This window comes from Pongo pygmaeus, chromosome 3 (assembly GCF_028885625.2).
Source record: "Pongo pygmaeus isolate AG05252 chromosome 3, NHGRI_mPonPyg2-v2.0_pri, whole genome shotgun sequence".
In the NCBI taxonomy this organism is placed as follows: Eukaryota; Metazoa; Chordata; class Mammalia; order Primates; family Hominidae; genus Pongo; species Pongo pygmaeus.
The window spans coordinates 112,352,391-112,371,048 of NC_072376.2; the positions used below are offsets into that span (position 1 = coordinate 112,352,391).

An 18,658-nucleotide genomic window follows, 5' to 3' on the forward strand; every position below is an offset into this window, starting at 1 on the left:
TGCTTTCAGCTAGCAAATATATTTCTAATATAGGTTGAAAGCATCTCTGCCCCAAAGATAAAATATGCTAAGAAACATGCATTAGGAAATGCAGATTTAGAAAATAGGTATCTTGGAGATCTATGTAAAAACTTCCTTGCACAAGTGCACTTACGTTTACTCTTTATTACTCAGGCTAAAATTTTATGCCACAGGGATGTCTCAGTGGATACCAGTGCGGTTCGTGACAACAAGATCCCTTAATGCCAGAACAGGGCTCTTCCTCAAAGCTTTTTTACACTATACACACCTCTTTAATAGCATTTAGTTCATCACACTGACATTATTTGTATAATTGCCTGTCTCTCTTTCATCTTCACTGACCTAAACTGTGGTCCCTAGCAGTCAGCAACTGCCTCTGCTATCTAGCTTTCTGTTATCTGATCTAAATAAAAAGTAACAAAAATTATATTTGAGCAATAAGAAAATCATGCCACAGAGGGTAAATTGAAAGTTACGGCTTTGTGGATCTCAATGGCTTTCTGGTAGCAATTAACGCATACTAAGCGCTGCTTTAGTTGCCAGGCTTTATGGAGCACATCGCACCCATGCTACTGTGTGCAGGACTCACAACTGGCCTATGCCGTATGCCTATTAGTCATACTATTTTAAATATGAGGATCCAAAGCTCAGATTGGTTAAGTAACATGTCTAAGGCCATACAGCTAGTAAGAGGTACCACCTGGATTGGGACCCAGGCAAAGCAACCCCCAGGGCCACAATCCTAATCATCACATCGCATGCCTCTATGACATCGTGTAAAAGAATGTGAATGACCTGTTATTGGAGAAAAGAAAGATGGTGCAGAGCAATATGCCTAGAAAATAAAAATAATAAATAATGCTCGTATGTTTGTAGAATCAGTAGTGCAGGTACCCATCCAATGCCTCTAAATGTGTAGACTATCTCTTAAAAGGAAGCACAGGTAAATGGTTACCATGGTGTCCTCTAGGAAAGGAACAGGGAGCCTGAGGGCCAAGGGTGAAGAAAACATGTTTTGCTATGTCTCCTTTTGGACAATTTGAATTATTTTTTTTACCATAGATATATATTACCTTTTCTAAAACACAAAGATCAGTTTGAATCTCCTTGAGCATTCCCTAGCTCTTCAGATACTTGTCAGGCTGAAACAGTACTTGGTGGCGTTTACTTCATACAATAATACCTTCCATCCAGCTTCGTTTCACTCATGACAATAGACTTTAGTATTATAGCTCAGAGGTTTCGCCATGAAAAGGTACCACACTTGAAAAAGAGTGTGAGAGACCAAAAAAAGGAGAAGGAAATTGGTCAAAGCCTATTCTTATGGTATTTTGACTTGGACTTTAAAAACCAATTCTGATTACAAAGCAATACTGTATTAGTTTGCTAGGGCTGCTATAACAAAGAACCACAGCCTGGGCAGCTGACTATAAGAAATTGATTGCCTCACAGTTCTGAAGGCTCAAAGTCAGAAATCAAGGTGTCAACAGGATTGGTTCCTTCCGAGGGCCGTGAGGGAGAATCTGTTCCAGGCCTCTTCCTGTGGCTTGGAAGTGACTGTCATGTTCATGTGCTGTTCTCCCTGTAAGCAACTCTATCTCCTGATTTTCCCTTTTTACAAGATGACACCAGTCATATTGAATTAGGGCCCACCGTAATGACCTCATTTTTTTTTTTTTTTTTGAGATGGAATTGCACTCTGTTACCCAGGCTGGAGTGCAATGGCAAGATCTTGGCTCACTGCAACCTCCGTCCCCCAGGTTCAAGTGATTCTCCTGCCTCAGCCTCCCGAGTAGCTGGGATTATAGGTGCCTGCCACCATGCCAAGCTAATTTTTGTGTTTTTAATGGAGACGGGGTGTCACCATGTTGGCCAGGCCGGTCTCGAACCCCTGACCTCAAGTGGTCCGCCTGTCTCCGCCTCCCAAAGTGCTGGGATTACAGGTGTGAGTCACCACACCCAGCCATGACCTCATTTTAACTTGGTAAAGACCCTGTCTCCAAACAAGTTCACATTTTGAGGTACTGGGAGGTTAGCACTTCAACATAAGAACTTTCAGGACACAATTCAACCCATGTCACACTACTATTAGTCAACTCTGTGCTCTCCTTTCAGCCCCACCCAGGGATTTCCTTGTCCTGATGTTGGGGCTGAGAGCTGGGTCTCTGGGCTACTTATCTTGAAGAATGTTGCTAGGTAATCTTTGCAAGGAAAAGCCAGTTCAGGGGGAGTCATGCCATGGTTTGGCCTGAGTGAAAGCACTGTTCCCTCCTTTCTAGGTGGTATCACGGCAACCTCACGCGCCATGCTGCCGAAGCTCTTCTTCTCTCAAATGGGTGTGACGGCAGCTACCTTCTGAGGGACAGCAATGAGACCACTGGGCTGTACTCTCTCTCTGTGAGGTAAGGTGCTTCAGGGCTCTATGGCTTCAGCGTGGGCTCCTCTGTCACTTACTGACTTTATCATCACTCAAATTGCCAGACAGCAAAACCCGATTCCTGTTGGATCACCAGGTTAAAAGATTCCAAACTCTAAATGATGAGGGTGTAAAAAACATTCCTGCTCCATTCATTAGCAGGAAAAAAATTGTTAGAGCTGGAGGAGACATGAGGAATTATTTGATAGAAACCTTTCATGGAGCTGTTGAAGAATCTGAAACCCAAAGCGGTGGAATGTCTGGTACCTCAAAAATCAACAATAGAAACAGTGCCAGAATCCAAATTGCTGACACTTGGCTCAGTGGCCTCTTCACTATTCTTTGATTTCTCTGTAAATGCAGAATGATTTATGACTATACGGCTTTCATAGTCACAACCTCAAGGAGGCAATATACAACTTTAAAATTTTTCCTATAGTGGGCTAGCTTTTCTTATTGAGTCTCCATTTCTCCCAAATGGTAAGAAAGTTAATCCAGTCCCCACCAGGTTCATACAGCCAAATGCAGTCATTGTCCAGATCTTTCAGGTCCTCCCCACCTCACACCCCCTTCTTTCTGGCTGGTGCCCCAGATCAGAGAGGCTGACCAAGCTTCTGGTAGTCAGGGGAGGCAGCTGGTTCTCAGTCAGGATCTGACACTCTGGCTTCCACTGACATGTAGCAAGTATTCTTGGGTTTTTAGGCACTTCTCCATGGATTAGGCAGGGGATGTAAGGACTCCATGAAATTTCCCTCAGCCACCCACCCATTAAGCTCAAACTGTTATTGTGTTACTGTTCTGATGGCACCTCCATATACCCTGGAGAGTCACTCTTCCCTTCATAGTGCAGTCCCTCAAGCTAATCTGGCCTCAGAGGCTCTCTCACTTATTTCCCAGTCTACACGGTCACTACTGGTCACTAACTCAGTAGCAGCATTCACACTGTCTCTTTGGGCTCCGGGCCTTGCTTCTATATTCATTTTCTATGCTACATAACAAATTATCAAAAACTTAGGGACTTAAAGCAACACAACTTGATTATCTCACAGTTTCTGGATGGATTCTCTGTCCAGGGTCCTACCAGGCTGAAATAAAGGTGTTGGAGAAGCTTGTGGCTCTGATCTGGCATTTAGTGTCTTCCTCCTTCATTTTCTCCTTTCCTCTTCATTCTTTTTCATCCATTCCCTTGCTGCTGTAGAACTGAGGTCCTCCTTTTCCTTTTAGCTGTCAGCCAGGGGCCATTCTCAACTCCTAGAGGCCACCCACAGTTCTTTGCCACATGGCACCCATGGCTGTTTACCACATGGGTGTTTGCTTTCTTGCATGCCAGCCAGAACACATCTCCCTGACTTTTTCTTCTGTGAGCAGCCAGAGAAAACTCTCTGTTTTACAGGGCTCACGTGATTAGCTCAGGCCCACTCAGATAATGTCCATATCTTAACATCAACTGACTTGGGACTTTACGACCTGCAAAATCCCTTCCCAGTAGCATGTAGACTAGTTTTTGATTGAATAATTGGGATAAAGTGTGTATACTCCAGGGGCTGGGATTTGGGATCATCTTAGAATGCTGCCTGCCACAGCTCCCATTCCTGGAACAGTGAAAATCTACAGGCCTACTTGAAGTGGGTGTGCGAAACAGGTAGAGGGTGATGGGGTAAGCAGGGGTCACAGAGGAAAAAAAAGCATATTCATTAACATTTCTCATGTCACCCTGTTATATTTTATTTATAAATTTTCTGAATAACATAGATGAAAAAATTATTAATCCAAGATGGAATTCTGTTTGAGTGGCAACAAGAATTGTGCATTCTCTGCTCAACAGCAAATGTTAAAAGTTCATCTAATGGTTAAGTTGTAGATGATTTATTGCACACATCAGAGGTCCTCAACCTTTTTGGCACCAGGGACAATTTTGCCACAGACTGGAGCAGCGGCAGATGGTTTTGGGATGATTCAAGTGCATTACATTTATTGTGTGTTTTATTTTTGTTATTATTACACTGTAATGTATAATGAAATAATTATACAACTCACAATCATTCAGAATCAGTGGGAGCCCTGAACTTGTTTTCCTGCAACTAGATGGTCCCATCTGGGGGTGACGGGAGACAGTGACAGTTCGTCAGGCATTAGATTAACATCAGAGGCACACAGCCTAGATCCCTTGCATGTGCAGTTCACAATAGGATTTGCGCTCCTATGAGAATCTATTGCCTCTACTGATCTGATAGGAGGTGGAGCTCATTGAGAATGCAAACAATGGGGAGCAACTATAAATAAAAATGAGCTTCGCTAGCTCACCCATCACTCATTTTCTTGCTATGTGGCTGGCAGGGGGGATGGATGGGGACCCCTGTCATGAATCTTCCAAAAATGAAAAGTTAATTAACTTTTCACCTATGTATGTCTCATCTGAGCAATTAGATCATAAGCTTTTTATAAATCAATGACATATATATTTCATATACATAAAAAATAAAGAATAAATTATTGATTTTCATTGCAAGCACTAGAGAATGCTTATTAAAAAAATGACCAGCAGAGGTGACAAAAACCACAGACTAATTCAGGAGAATGACTATTTTTGTTTTATGAACAAATATTCACTTATTTGTTCATTCTTTTAATGATGAATATTTGAAAGCATTTATTCTGCACCAGCCACTTTGGTAAGTGCTGTAGAACAGTGGTCCCCAAACTTTTTGGCACCAGGGGCTGGTTTTGTGGAAAATGGGGGTTCAGGATGAAACTGTTCCACCTCAGATCATCAGGCATTAGATTCTCGTGAGGAGTGTGCAACCTAGATCCTTCACATGTGCAGTTCCCAACAGGGTTCAGGCTCCTAAGACTCTAATGCCGTCACTGATCTGACAGGAGGCAGAACTCAGGCAGTAATGCTTGCTCACCCACTGCTCACCTCCTGCTGTGCAGCCTGGTTCCTAACAGGTACCCAGTCTGCAGCCCCAGGATAGGGGACCCCTGCTGTAGAAGATTGAAATACCTTATTTGGGGGAATTACAGCCTCACAGAGCCAAAAAGACCACATACAAGTAACATACTACAAAGTAGAGGCTGATAAATAACATAAAAGAAAGCAAGATAAGTGTTTAGGTGGTTCAGAAGGGAAAAAGCAATTAACTTAAGCTGGAATTATCATGTAATACTTGACAAAGGAGGTGATACTTGAACTGCAACTTAATGAGTGGCTGGGATTTCTACCAGCAGAGACAAAGAGAAAGACCGTTTCAGGAAAAAGGAACAGTATGAACTAAGGGACAGAAGTGGAAACTCCTTGAAGAGCAGTAGGTCCAGTTGGACTAGGGCAGCTGTTCTAAAGGTGTGGTCCCCAGACCAGGTGTGTCACCTAAGAACATGCTAGGAATGCACAGTCTCAGGCCCCACCTTGGATAGACCGAATCTGAATCTGCAGGGGTGGAGGTGGAGGTGGCCGCAAGCTGAGTTCTCACGAGCCTGTCAGATGATTCTGATGCATGCTAACATGGTAGCATGGGCTGCACTGAGAGGAATAGCAGGAAGTGGGGCTAGAAAAATAGAATGGGGTCAAATAAAGTGGAGAGGCAGATATATATGTATATATTGTTTAATACTCTGCCTCATTTCAAAAATGAAGTGGAAAATGACAATGTAGGAAATTTGATATTTTATTCAGTAGGCAGTGGAACGTGCACGGGAGGAAAAGGGCTGGGCTCACACAGCTAATCAAGCGACAGAGCTGAATTCTGACTGACTCCCAAACAAGCAAGGGAGAAAAGCCCAAGGCAGAGGAGAGAGTGTGGTGAGGGTGTCATATGTCATTTCTATCATTCCTATTCTCTGCCCTTCTTAAACTCATGTCCCTTAGCAGCGTAACGTTCAAGGATTCTTTTGGTAAGTCTAGGAGTAGATAGGGAGAACAGTCTCTTGTCTTCCATTAGAGTGAAAAGTTGAGGCTGGGCGTGGTGGTTAACGCCTGTAATCTCAGCACTTTGGGAAGCCGAGGCGGGAGGATCACCTGAGGTCAGGAGTTCAAGACAAGCCTGGCCAACATGGCAAAACCTAGTCTTTACCAAATATACAAAAATTAGCCAGGCATCATGGCAGACACCTATAATCCCAGCTACTCAGGAGGCTGAAGCCAGAGAATCACTAGAATCCAGGAGGCGGAGGTTGCAGTGAGCCGAGATCGTGCCACTGCATTCCAGCCTGGGCGACAGAGCAAGACTCTGTCTCAAAATAATAAATAAATAAATAAATTAATTAATTAATAAAAGTTGAAAAGAGCACACTCTGCCAAAAGAAACTAGTGATGCTCTTTAAAATTGTCAGTGGTTTCAATGATTGCCTAATTCTCAGCTCTTAGAAAGGGTTAATAGTGATGCTAACATCTAAGATCATATTTCCCTTCAAGAAGATATTTATTTGTTAAATAATATTAAATACTTCTTTTTCCCTTTTAGGGCCAAAGATTCTGTTAAACACTTTCATGTTGAATATACTGGATATTCATTTAAATTTGGCTTTAATGAATTCTCATCTTTGAAGGATTTTGTCAAGCATTTTGCAAATCAGCCTTTGATTGGAAGCGAGACAGGTAAGCTATGAGCAGACACTTGACTTATGAAATATTGTTTCAGGATGGAGGAGAGACAAGGCAGATTTCAATTAAAGAATGTCATAGTTGTCATTTATATTTCAGCATTATCTTGAGGAGAAAACAATGTACTTTGTATAAAGTAGATATTTTCTCAGAATGTGTTACTTAATGGATTGATTAAAAGCACACAATTTCTTTAAAATGGGCTCACCATTTTGAAATAACATATACAATACACACAAAAAGAACAAAGGTAAAAATGACTTTTTGATTACTCATAATTTCAGATACAGGCAGTTTGCATATGAGTGAGACCCACAGAAGTAAATTTTGAGCATTTTAAAAACTAAAATTCCATGTGTTTTTTGGCTGCATAAATGGCACATGTACCATAAAACCTAAAGTATAATAATAATAATAATAATAATAAAAACTAAATGATATAGGCAAAAAAAAAAAAACTAAAATTCCCACTTAAATATTCACAGAAATCACTGAATATTGAAAATATTAACTAGGAAGTACTCTCCTAAGTTATAAAATTCTGTTTCTATTGTCATGGTTTTTTAAATAAGATTTTAAGCTAGACTTAACTATGGCTGGAAAAGTTTGAATTTTCCTGTTTGAATGGTTAGAGAATTAAACCAGAAAAAAATTCATGTGTAAAGAAAAAAAAACACAAAGAACAGTCTATCTTGGCACTTGAATTATCTAAGATTGAACATCTTGTTTATTTACATTATTTTAATGAAGTAAAATATCATCCCTGTATTTGTGATATAGAATCACAACACTTTTGTCCTAAATAATGATAAATCTTAGTTAATCAAAGACCAGGAAATTCCAAGAACCTGTGGCACAAGAGGAACCCAAGACTTAATAACACAACCAGTTACCATGAGTTTGTACATACGTGTTTTCTTGGCAAACTTGCCAGTGGGCTTTCTGTTAACTTCAGTGTGGTGGGAAGAGATGGCATCATTGGCTTCTGTCTTTTCTGCTATTTATGTGGCGTGGATAGTCCCTGATGTGACTCATAAAGTGTATAGTATACATGAAGTGCACAGCGGAAACTAGAAAATAGTTGCTCTGCTTTATACTGACCACACCAAGCCCAAGATAGAATAATCCAAACTACAAAATGAAGCTATAACCTTTCTTTCCTTCTTTCTCCTGGTATCAATTCTCCCAATCAACCCTGAAAATTACTTCACCATTTAACAAGCAGTTGTTCTCATGAACAAATGGCCAGTGGAGGTGTTTTTATTTCCACTGCCACCTTGGCCTTGGCAAGCATTTCAGTTTCTCAAATCCCTTCACTTCAGTCTTCTTTCCTGCTTGCATCCAGTTCCACACTTGATTTTGTTCAGTTATTGGTCACTGGCCATGGAGAGGAGATTTTTAAAGCCAGGGTTTTGTTTTGTGTACCTCTAATTTTGTCTTTCATATCCACCAGGTCCTGGCCCACTGCAGGGCATTTTGGGTGAATAAATAAATGAATAAATGGATAACTATGAGTAAGAATTCTTTGTAGTCTTCAAAGCCACTAGAGTTGTCATTTTTCTACTTTCTCTTTTTCCTCCAACCAAAGACAGCTCCCTTCTTTTAAACTCTTCTCCTAGACTCTATTTTCAACTTCTTTGATAATTCCCTGTGCTCCTTCCTGGGCCTTCTCCAAGTTAGGGAAAAGATACATATTCTGCCTACTGGCAGATTTCAAAACATTTAAGATCAAAGTGAAGGCAGTGCTTTCTGGTTGAACTTTTCTGGCACTGATCCAATCATCAGGCAAGAGGATCACCTAAGGATGCTCCAAAATAAAGATGTTTTGATACTGCATTTGGGACAATGATAAGCTTCCTTGTAAATACACTGTTCTGAGTAAAGAAGCCTTATGATTAATGAATTAGGGATTGTAAGGATTTGTAATCCAGACTTCTACAGTAGTTTCTCTAAAACTCAAACTTGCTGTATTATTATCTTGACTACAATTACCATTTTATTTATTACAATATAACTCAAGAACCTAATATTTTTATCCTCTCCACTGCCTCTCCTCTGTTCTATTCATTACCCAATGAAGAATTTGCTGCTGTTTGAATTCCTGCTTCCGGGCCCTCATGCTGATGGATATGCACTTGACTTGCTGGCTTCCAGCCCTTGAGTTAGAGTCCACTAGCTTTATTCCTCTTATCTGTCCCAGCCAGATGAAGGGAAAGCCATCAGGGCTAGGAACAACAGGCAAAACCCATGACAGATGAGGGTTCAAATCTTGCCCCTCTGGGAGTAATAGGCTTTGGGAAACAAGATAACATGCTCAAGTCATGATGACTTGTAAGCCCAGAAAGTCCTCAAGGTTATGGAGTCAGCACTTCAGACTATGAAGAATGGTGAATGGAAACTGACACACCACCTTCTAAAAATAGGCCTTTTCTTCTTGTTCATTTAAGCATGGGCTCCTAGTATTGGCTCCCAGTGATCAGAAGATCTTCAGGCTAACGATTTCATGTTCACCAGCAGATAAAGTACAGATATTTCTTACAGTTTATGTTTGATTAACATCACCAGGAAAAGCATTTGTCCACACAATGGACAAGCCCCTCCCAGGGCTCTCAACTTCAGATTACAAGAATGACAAGGACTAGAATTGGATATTTCAGGCCACTGCTGTCAGCTAGACCCCACCCAGGCCCAGCCTCACCCTGCAGGGTCTAGAGCATAAGTTTATTAAAGAGTGACTTTCTTATAATACATTTATCTACTGGCACAAGTGGCATTACCTTTGAGGGCAACAGAAATGATATCCAAATAACCAAAACTTTACACTTTTGCCTTGCAGTTATTTATAATGCCTTCAGTAGAGTGAAACCCAGAATATTTGATTTTGGGTCATAAGAACATTTTTGCCCTCAAAATAGATAAAAGTGTCGACCTAAGGGGATTAAGGCTATTTTAAGATATCTTTTTTTTCCTATTCCCTACTCTTTACACTTTTAGGATTTCTGTTTGCTAATCTGAAAAGCAAGGATTTCCTAAGCAACATCTAAGCCTCTTGCCAACTTTAAGAGTATGTTATGATAATTTCCCTTTCCCTTGCCATAATCTCTATTTCACCTCTCTAATCTCCATTAAAGTTTCTGTTCACTCTGATTTCCTTTTATCAATACCTATAAACACTCTTAAGATACTTCCAATTCTCAAAACCTAATAATTTCCCGAGTACATGATAGAGATATACAATGTACTCTCTTGCTTTATTTTTCTCAATGGCCCTTTTACCTTCTGACATATATAATTCACTTTTTTTAAAAAAAAAAATACCTTTTTTTTACACACTAGTGTGTAAACTCCATGAAGAAAGGGACTTTTGTCAGCTTTGCTTCCTGCTATGTCCCAGGACCTGAAAAAATAAGTACTAATCATTTCCACAATATGTCATGTTGGATGCCCCATTTCCAATGCCTGCATTGCAGTTTTTTGCATGGCAACATCAAAACTAGCAAACTTGTGACAATTTTTACTTTCAAAGTTTATAAAAACATAATTTGAAATGATGTTTTGTGTTGCATATATGCTCAGTGATGATTAAATTCAGAATTTGCCTTTCATTTGTGATAGTGTTGCAGGACTTTTCCTTAGTTCAGCTAAAGATTGGGTCCCTCTCCACTCCACGGCCACAAAAATTTAGGCTCGCAGACGGTTTGAAGGGTGAGTGAAGCAGAGTTTTATTGGATGAAAAGAAAGAAAAGAGGGAAACAGGGAAGCTAGAGCGCTTCCTGCCCAGCAGTTTGAATTCTATGTTCCTCACAGGAAGAGGAGGGGCCAGGCTCCTCCCCACTGCAAAGGACACGAACTTCCTAAGGCTTCACCTCAGTGGGCAGGCCGGTTGGAGTTTTTCTGTCTCAATAGTAGGATATCGAATAAAACATATTCATGTCTGTGCATGAACTCTAAACTAAACTCAAATAGACTTGAAAATTTGAGAAACTTTTTTATCAGTATAAATATGTTTGGTCCATTATTAATTTTGTCGTAGCCTCTTGTAATTAGCTAAGTTTCACATATATAGTCTTGAAAATGTAGATGGCATTTATCTTTATGCTTAAATGTCTAAATATGATTAGAACAAAAAAATTACTTTTACCATTACCTTTTGTTTATGTTTCAATAATTCTTAACATGAAATTGCCATGTATAATTTATTACATTGTATTGTGACTGTAATCACCTAACTGGCATGAAAAAATATAATACAAGTCAAGTTCTATGTTTGTGCTTACCCTTTATAATAATTGGTTCCCAATTTTAAAGATCTCATCTGGTTTTTTTGTAAATGTCAGATCTCCATTTCTCTTTTTGTTTTGATATGGGGATTCCCAGTCTTTTGACGACAGCTACCGCTATTATTATTTTATTTTGTGACACCACCCAGGTGGTATTTTTAAATAATGTGGTTAAAATTAATTTTAATTTGAGAATTGGGTGGTTCTTCAGAAAACAACTAGTGACAACTTAGAATTTTGCCAAACTTCCTTAGTTTATGTTTGCCAAAAATACAAAATGTTCTCAGTTTATAGATGAGTTTTGTTCGAAAAGGAAAAAGCAGCTGAGGAATGGAATTAAGCCAACATTTTTAGAGTGCTTGCTGGGTTCCAGGCATTCACCTACATCAACTTATTTCATCTCAACCACCCACAATGATGCATACAACAGTCCTATTTTCAGATGAGGAAATTAAAACTCAGAGGTTTTAAGTCCCTTGCCCAAGTTTTCACTGCTGGTAAACATCAGGGCTGAGATTGGAATCTGGGCTAATCTGGTTCTAAAGCATAGATACTTTCCATGCACGTTGCTATCTTTTGAAACTGGTCCCACAATAACAGTACATTGTTGCCATGGTACAGTGTAGCCTTAAATGGATTTGGAAGAATTCAGAGCTGAGATTGGAATCTGGGCTAACCTGGTCCTGAAGCGTAGATGCTTTCCATGCATCTTGCTATCTCTTGAAACTGGTCCCACAGCGACACTGCAATACATCGCTGCCACGGCACAGCGTGGCCTTTAATAAATTTGGAAGAATTCCTGCCACAATAATGTAGTAGAATGATTGTAGGATATGGCAGGGCTATAACACATGTCTTAGTCCTATCCCTCAGTCTTTTCTTTATCTCTTCTTTAAAGTCTATAATAATGTGTTTGGTACATGAAGTAAACCTATTGTTCTAAAGAGTGTGAATCAACTTTAACTTCTGCCTTTGTATTTATTGTTATTCCCATTTTATTTACATGAATTGCTATTTCAGAAATTATACCAGCGGAAACTTTAAAACATAAAAAGGCTAATAAGAAAACATCCCCCCAAATATGCAGGCTCATCTTAGTCATGTGTCTTCAGCAAGGATATCAAACAGCCTGTCTAAGTATAACGAAGTAAAATAAAATTTAAAGCTTGAGAGAGAAACTGAGAGAAAGGGAAAATGAGAGGTAAGATCAAATGACAGCAGCAACAAAGTATTTCAAATGAATATTGTACATTTACAGGAAGCAGTACAAGCATTTGGTAATGAAACTTCTCGATGTTTTTTTCCCCTTATTTGGGCCTGTATGCTTAATTAGATTTACAGGATGTTAGAGTTGAAAGGGAGCTCAGGGACTATTGCATTTTTCCTTTGTACATGAAGAAACTGAGGCCTGGTTAGAAATGGGAAAGCAAAAACTCACATCTCCTTTCTCAAGCTGCCTCCTAAAGAATCAATTTCTTCCAACTTCGATTTATACATGTCAACTCTTGCCCACAATACAGCACAATATTTCACATGCCCTAGAAGTTTCCATGGTGACTAGATCGAGGCTGAGAATAATTATGGTATAATGAGTAAGCACACGAATTCTAAGTTTCAACTCCAGCCTCTGCCATTTGCCGGCTCTGTGTGTCTCCTCAGGTAAGTTATATAATCTCTCTGAGCTTCAGTTTCATCATCTTATGAAACTGATTAGATGGTAGTAGCTCATACTTTAATGACTTATTGTGAAGATTGAATGAAATTAGACACATAGGACGTTTGGAATGATTCTTAGCATAGTATAAGTATTCAATAATTATTTATATTTAATAAAACCCTTTTATGGTTATTAATTCCATCAGATTCTATGCAAAAGCTGTACGTTCTATTCTCTATAAATAATAAAGAGTTAGTTTAGGGACAATTGAATTTGCATTTATCAAATGTTTGTGATGTCCTCTTCAAACTTTAATCTAATTCCATAGTGGAATCAAAAAGTGGTAGAATCAAGTGAGCACTCCAAAAAGAGTGACTTGACTTGGATATTTGAACAGAATTTTCTCCTGCACTGACTAACTGGTATGTCTCTCCTAGTTCAGTGCACTTCACCCTATGAGACTGGAAATTGAATATTAAAACCCCTTCACATGTAAATGAACAGGGCTTAAAGTCCATTTGCAGAGCAGGCGGCAAAGAAGGAAGGAAAAAGATCTTGAATAACCCTATTCTCTCCCACCAATCCCAAGAAATCTACTTCTCATTGGACGGAGGGGAGAGAGGAACTCATTATGCCAGTTGCAGAGCTTATTTTCTGAACCTGAGGGCAGTAATGAAACACGGATGGACATGATCTGATTGTAATTTAATTCAACAAAATGTTTTGAGTGAAATGGCACTGTGAGCCACTGATAACATAGAAAGATAAATCAGATATTATTCTTGCCTTCAAACACCTTACAGGATCACTGGGGTACCTGGTGAGTAAGCACTGACCTCACTGCATAAAATAAATACTCTAAACAAAAGTTTTTCTTTAGGAGTTTTGTGTACCCTGTGCTACACTCTATTTCAGATACCAAACCAATGCCTAAGAATTGAGACTGTTCTTACTCTCTTTCTGAGTTCCTGCTGGAATACAAGATAAAGGGTCCTTCAATGCAATTTCGTATTATTGCATACAGTTACATATGTAACTGTTACACATAACTGTAAGTTACCACTCAGTCAAAGTAAGTGGAAATGCCTGCCTTGGTCCAGCTCTGATCACCTCAAAAACGTACCTCCACTAAGCATGGCTGAAACCAGGTTTCATGTCAAAGGGAGGAAATAATAGTCACCTTTACGTAGTTCAGAAACTGAAGTGAAACTTACCGTCAAGTTTCCAAGGCCTGTGGTTACTGGTCTTCCTCCCTCTTCTTGCTCTGCTACCCCTGCCTCCTGTTGCCTTTTTCTAAATCTCCCAGCTAAGTCCTGGAGTTCATTTGGTCTGAATCTCAGTAACCCAGAGTCCCTTTCTTCCCGAGCTGAGGCACTGTCTTGGACCTTGGATGCAAAGTATTAAGAGTCTGTGGTAGCCACAGTAGATAAGTTTATTTGTTTGTTTGTATGTTTGTTTGTTTGTTTTGAGACAGAGTCTCACTCTGTTGCCAGGCTGGAATACAGTGGCACCATCTCGGCTCACTGCAACCTCTGACTCCCTCGTTCAAGCGATTCTCCTGCCTCAGCCTCCCGAGTAGCTGGGATTACAGGCATGAGCCACCATGCCCAGCTAATTTTTGTATTTGTGGTAGAGACGGGGTTTCATCATGTTGGCCAGGATGGTCTTGATCTCCTGACCTCATGATCCGCCCCCTCGGCCTCCAAAAGTGCTGGGATTACAGGCATGAGCCACCGTGCCAGGCTGATAAGTTTCTTTTGATTGTAAATGACAGAACCCAACTCTGCCTAGCTGGGGTTTTTTTAATCTTGTTTTTGATTTTGTTTTTAAGTGAGTAGGGTAAAAGAACAGGAGAACAGGAGCAGAATTTTTTTTTTTTTTTTTTTGTGATGGGGTCTCACTCTGTTGCCCAGGCTGGAGTGCAGTGGCACAATCTCGGCTCAGTGCAACCTCCGCCTCCCGGGTTCAAGGGATTCTCCTGCCTCAGCCTCCCAAGTAGCTGGGACTACAGACGCGTGCCACCACGCCTGGCTAATTTTTTGTTTTTTTTTAAGTAAACGGGATTTCACCGTGTTAGCCAGGATGGTCTCCATCTCCTGACCTCGTGATCTGCCTGCCTCAGCCTCCCAAAGTGCTGGGATTACAGGCATGGGCCACCGTGCCCGGCCCAGGAGCAGAATTTTTTAAAAGGATATTAACAATATACCCTCCCAGAATTTAAGGGCAAGTTGAACAACCAAGAGACAACAAGGAATCTGCTTAGTAATCATGGCAACTCTGAGGCTTTCAGTCAATTGATGTGTCTGTCTTAATTCAGCTCTGATCGTCTCAGAAGTGTACCTCTACTCAGCCTTTCTGAAACCAGGTTTCATGTCAAAGGCAGGAAACAATAGTCTACTTCATGTAGTTCAGAAATTGAAGTTGGTGGACCTTCTCTCTAAAGAAGCAATTAAGTGGATCCCCAAGAAGTGAATCCAATTAGTGTGACCAGGTCAGGTGTTCGAAGACCAGGCCAGGTCTGGAGGTATTACATGGTTGTAGGGAACCTATCTCTGTATACTGGGAGGTACAATATCTGCAGAAGGGGAAATCATTAAGCCTCACAGCCATGCCAAGAAGTCTGTGTATTGGCTCTTCCTTGGGCAAGAATAGTCAGCTAAGGAAAACTGTCCTTTAGGACACCAGATTTTTATCAGTATAAGTTGCCGTTTTATAAGTACTTTGTCATCTTCTTCATCTCAATTTAGTTTAGCCTCATTTGTGGGGTTACTAGTTAAAATCAATCTACAGTTTTACTCTCTTGGTTGACTCAATACCATTTTCCTTTGTTTTACTTTTGTTGAATTAAACTTTAGAGGAGGTTTTCAAAATAGAATTTGGGTTCCTCCAATAGAGATTTGAAAAACTATGCCTGCGGTTGTTGTCCTTTCTTGCCTCAGGCCTGGAGAATTGTGGACCTGGAAGGCTGGTTCATCCCAGGCTCTTTCTTGGTTCAAGCCTGCATTACTGTAGCATTCATTCATTAATTCATTCACTCATCTGCCTTCATTATGTCAGAAACCCTATCAGGTGGTAGGCATACAAAGATAAATTTAACCGATATGTGCGCTGAAGAGGCTCACAGAGGTTGGAAATGCACACATTGGAAAGGCGGTGGCTGTCTAATACCAAGAGGTGACAGCACTGCAGGCTCAGGCAGCAGCCCAGCGCAGAGATCCTTACCCTGCAGCACAACTGGCCCCGGTGGCTATTTCTCCTCCAGGGACTGATACTGTGGTAGCAGGATAATGCCCCCACAAGACATCCACATGTCTCCCTGGACCTGTGAATATATTGTTACATGGCAAGAGGGAATTCAGTTTGCAGATGGAATTAAGGCAGCTGATCAGATAACTTTGGGGTGGGGAGATTATCCTAGATTGTCTAAGTAAGACCACTGTAATTGACAGAGTCCTCATAAGTAGTAGGGAGCCAGAAGGGGGAGAACCAGAAAGATGGCAGCAGGAGAAGGATCTGACTGGCCGTTACTGGCTTTGAAGACACAGGAAAATGGCCACAAGTCAAGACATGAGGGCACCTCTCAAAGCTGGAAAATGCAAAGGAATGAATCCTCCCTAGAGCCTCCACTAGGAAAGCAGCCTTGCCAGTTTTAGACTAGTGAGACCCATTTCAAACTTCTGACTTCCAGAACTGTAAGATGATAAATCTGAGTTGTTTTAAGCTGTTATATTTGTGGCAATTTGCTACAATAGCAATAAAAAATTAGGCCAGGCACAGTGGCTCACGCCTGTAATACCAACACTTTGGGAGGCCGAGGCAGGTGGATCACCTGATGTCAGGAGTTCGAGACCAGTCTGGCCAACATGACGAAACCCCGTCCCTACCAAAAATATGAAAATTGGCCCGGTGTGGTGGTGGATGCCTGTAATCCCAGCTACTCGGGAGGCAGAGGCAGGAGAATCGCTTGAACCTGGGAGGGAGACGTTGCAGTGAGCTGAGATCATAACATTGCACTCCAGCCTGGGTGACAGAGCAAGACTCCGCCTCAAAAAAAAAAAAAATTAACACAGGTATTATTATGTGAAGCGTGTGCCTGGTCGTATCAACTAAGTACATCTTTCTGGAGTGTCATTTAAAGCATTGTTTTCATATTAAGTATTAAATATATGAAGTAGAGTGAAAATTAAGCATCAACTTTGAAGATAAAGCATAAGAGTTCAAAATGTATCTAATCTGGGAGCTGCTTTGATCCCTAGGCTTCAGTTCCCCTCTCCTCTTCCATAAGGTGAAAGTGTTTAAGAGGCACCGATTTAACTATAGTTAATCGCAAGTAGTGATTACTAGACTACCACCATTTTTATTCCTAGCAGAATGTTGCATCTAGGTCTTTTTTAAGATTTCAAAATCCATGTCCCCAAAGATGCAATCATTCAAATTTTATTTAAGGATTTAAAAATATTCTGTCAAAGAATAGTAATATCTAATATGTTGTTGTTTTCCCACAAACATTTATTTGGTGCCTTCTGAAGGAAGCATAATTATTCTCACTAGTCAGGAAAGGAGCCGAAGCTTGTAACGGTTGTCCAAGGCCAATAAGTACTGAATGGCAGTAGTGACAATTGAACCCTGTTCCTCTGCCTGTGCATCCAGTGCTCTTTCCAAGGGTCCAGAGTGACTATGAGGCACATCATTGGGAGTGTTTCCTAGGGGTGGGAGCCAGCGCTGAATTTACCATGCATCTGCAATGTGAGCACTGTGTTCACAGAGCCCCTGAGCCTGCACAGCAGCTACTCTTGATATAGGTACTGCTGCTTTCATTCTGACTGTAAAACTGTAGCCGGCCCCTTCTCCTCATATGACTGGATCTGTTCTTATGGGAAGATCACATTGACAAAAGAGAGCACAGACAATGTGCAAGAATGGGACCATTCTGATAATGGCAAAATCCGTTTTTCATTGTGATCCCAATGCTGCAATGCTGCCAATGAGAGGCAGAAAGAGGAAGGGCCAGAGGCTTTCATTCTTCTCTGAGGTTGAGATCAGACACCCTCTTCTGGCTTTTCTCAACAGCTTTTCATTTTACAGCAGCACCTTATCTGGGCCCAAGTATCAAAAGCCACAGTTCTGTTTTTGCAGTCAGACATTGTATGTATTCAAGTATCATAGACGGGTTTTGCTTTGTGTAGATTTTTTTTTTTTTTTTTTTTTTTGAGACAGAGTCTCGCTCTGTCACCCAGGCTGGAGTGCAGTGGTGCGATCTTGGCTCACTGCAACCCCCGCCTCCCGGGTTCAAGCAATTTCCCTGCCTCAGCCTCCCGAGTAGCTGAGACTACAGGTGCCTGCCACCACGCTTGGCTAATTTATTTTTATTTTTATTTTGTATTTTAGTACAGCTGGGGTTTCACTATGTTGACCAGGATGCTCTCGATCTCCTGACCTCATGATCCACCCACCTCGGCCTTCTAAAGCGCTGGGATTACAGGTGTGAGCCACCGCGCCCGGCCTGTTTTGTGTAGATTTATTGTTAACATTAGGGTGTTTTTTAACCACAGAGGAGATATTTTTCTTTTTCATTTTCTCTCTCTTACTCTAATTCAGGTTCTATACTTTCCAGAATCTTTCAAATCTTTTCAAAGACACCCTTCCTGATGACCCTTGTAAAATATCACCCTTTCCCAATCCCA

General features: G+C 40.8%; 1 protein-coding gene across 2 annotated transcripts in view; it reads left to right on the forward strand.

Moving 5' to 3' along the window:
• The window catches only part of DAPP1 (dual adaptor of phosphotyrosine and 3-phosphoinositides 1), a 53,283-nt gene that overhangs the window by 16,535 nt on the left and 18,090 nt on the right, over window positions 1-18,658 (forward strand). For both annotated transcript variants that reach the window (XM_054484803.1, XM_054484802.2), the window contains exons 2-3: window positions 2,301-2,423; window positions 6,898-7,031. In XM_054484803.1, the coding sequence (XP_054340778.1) occupies window positions 2,301-2,423; window positions 6,898-7,031 (257 nt within the window). The remainder of the gene's footprint in view (window positions 1-2,300; window positions 2,424-6,897; window positions 7,032-18,658) is intronic.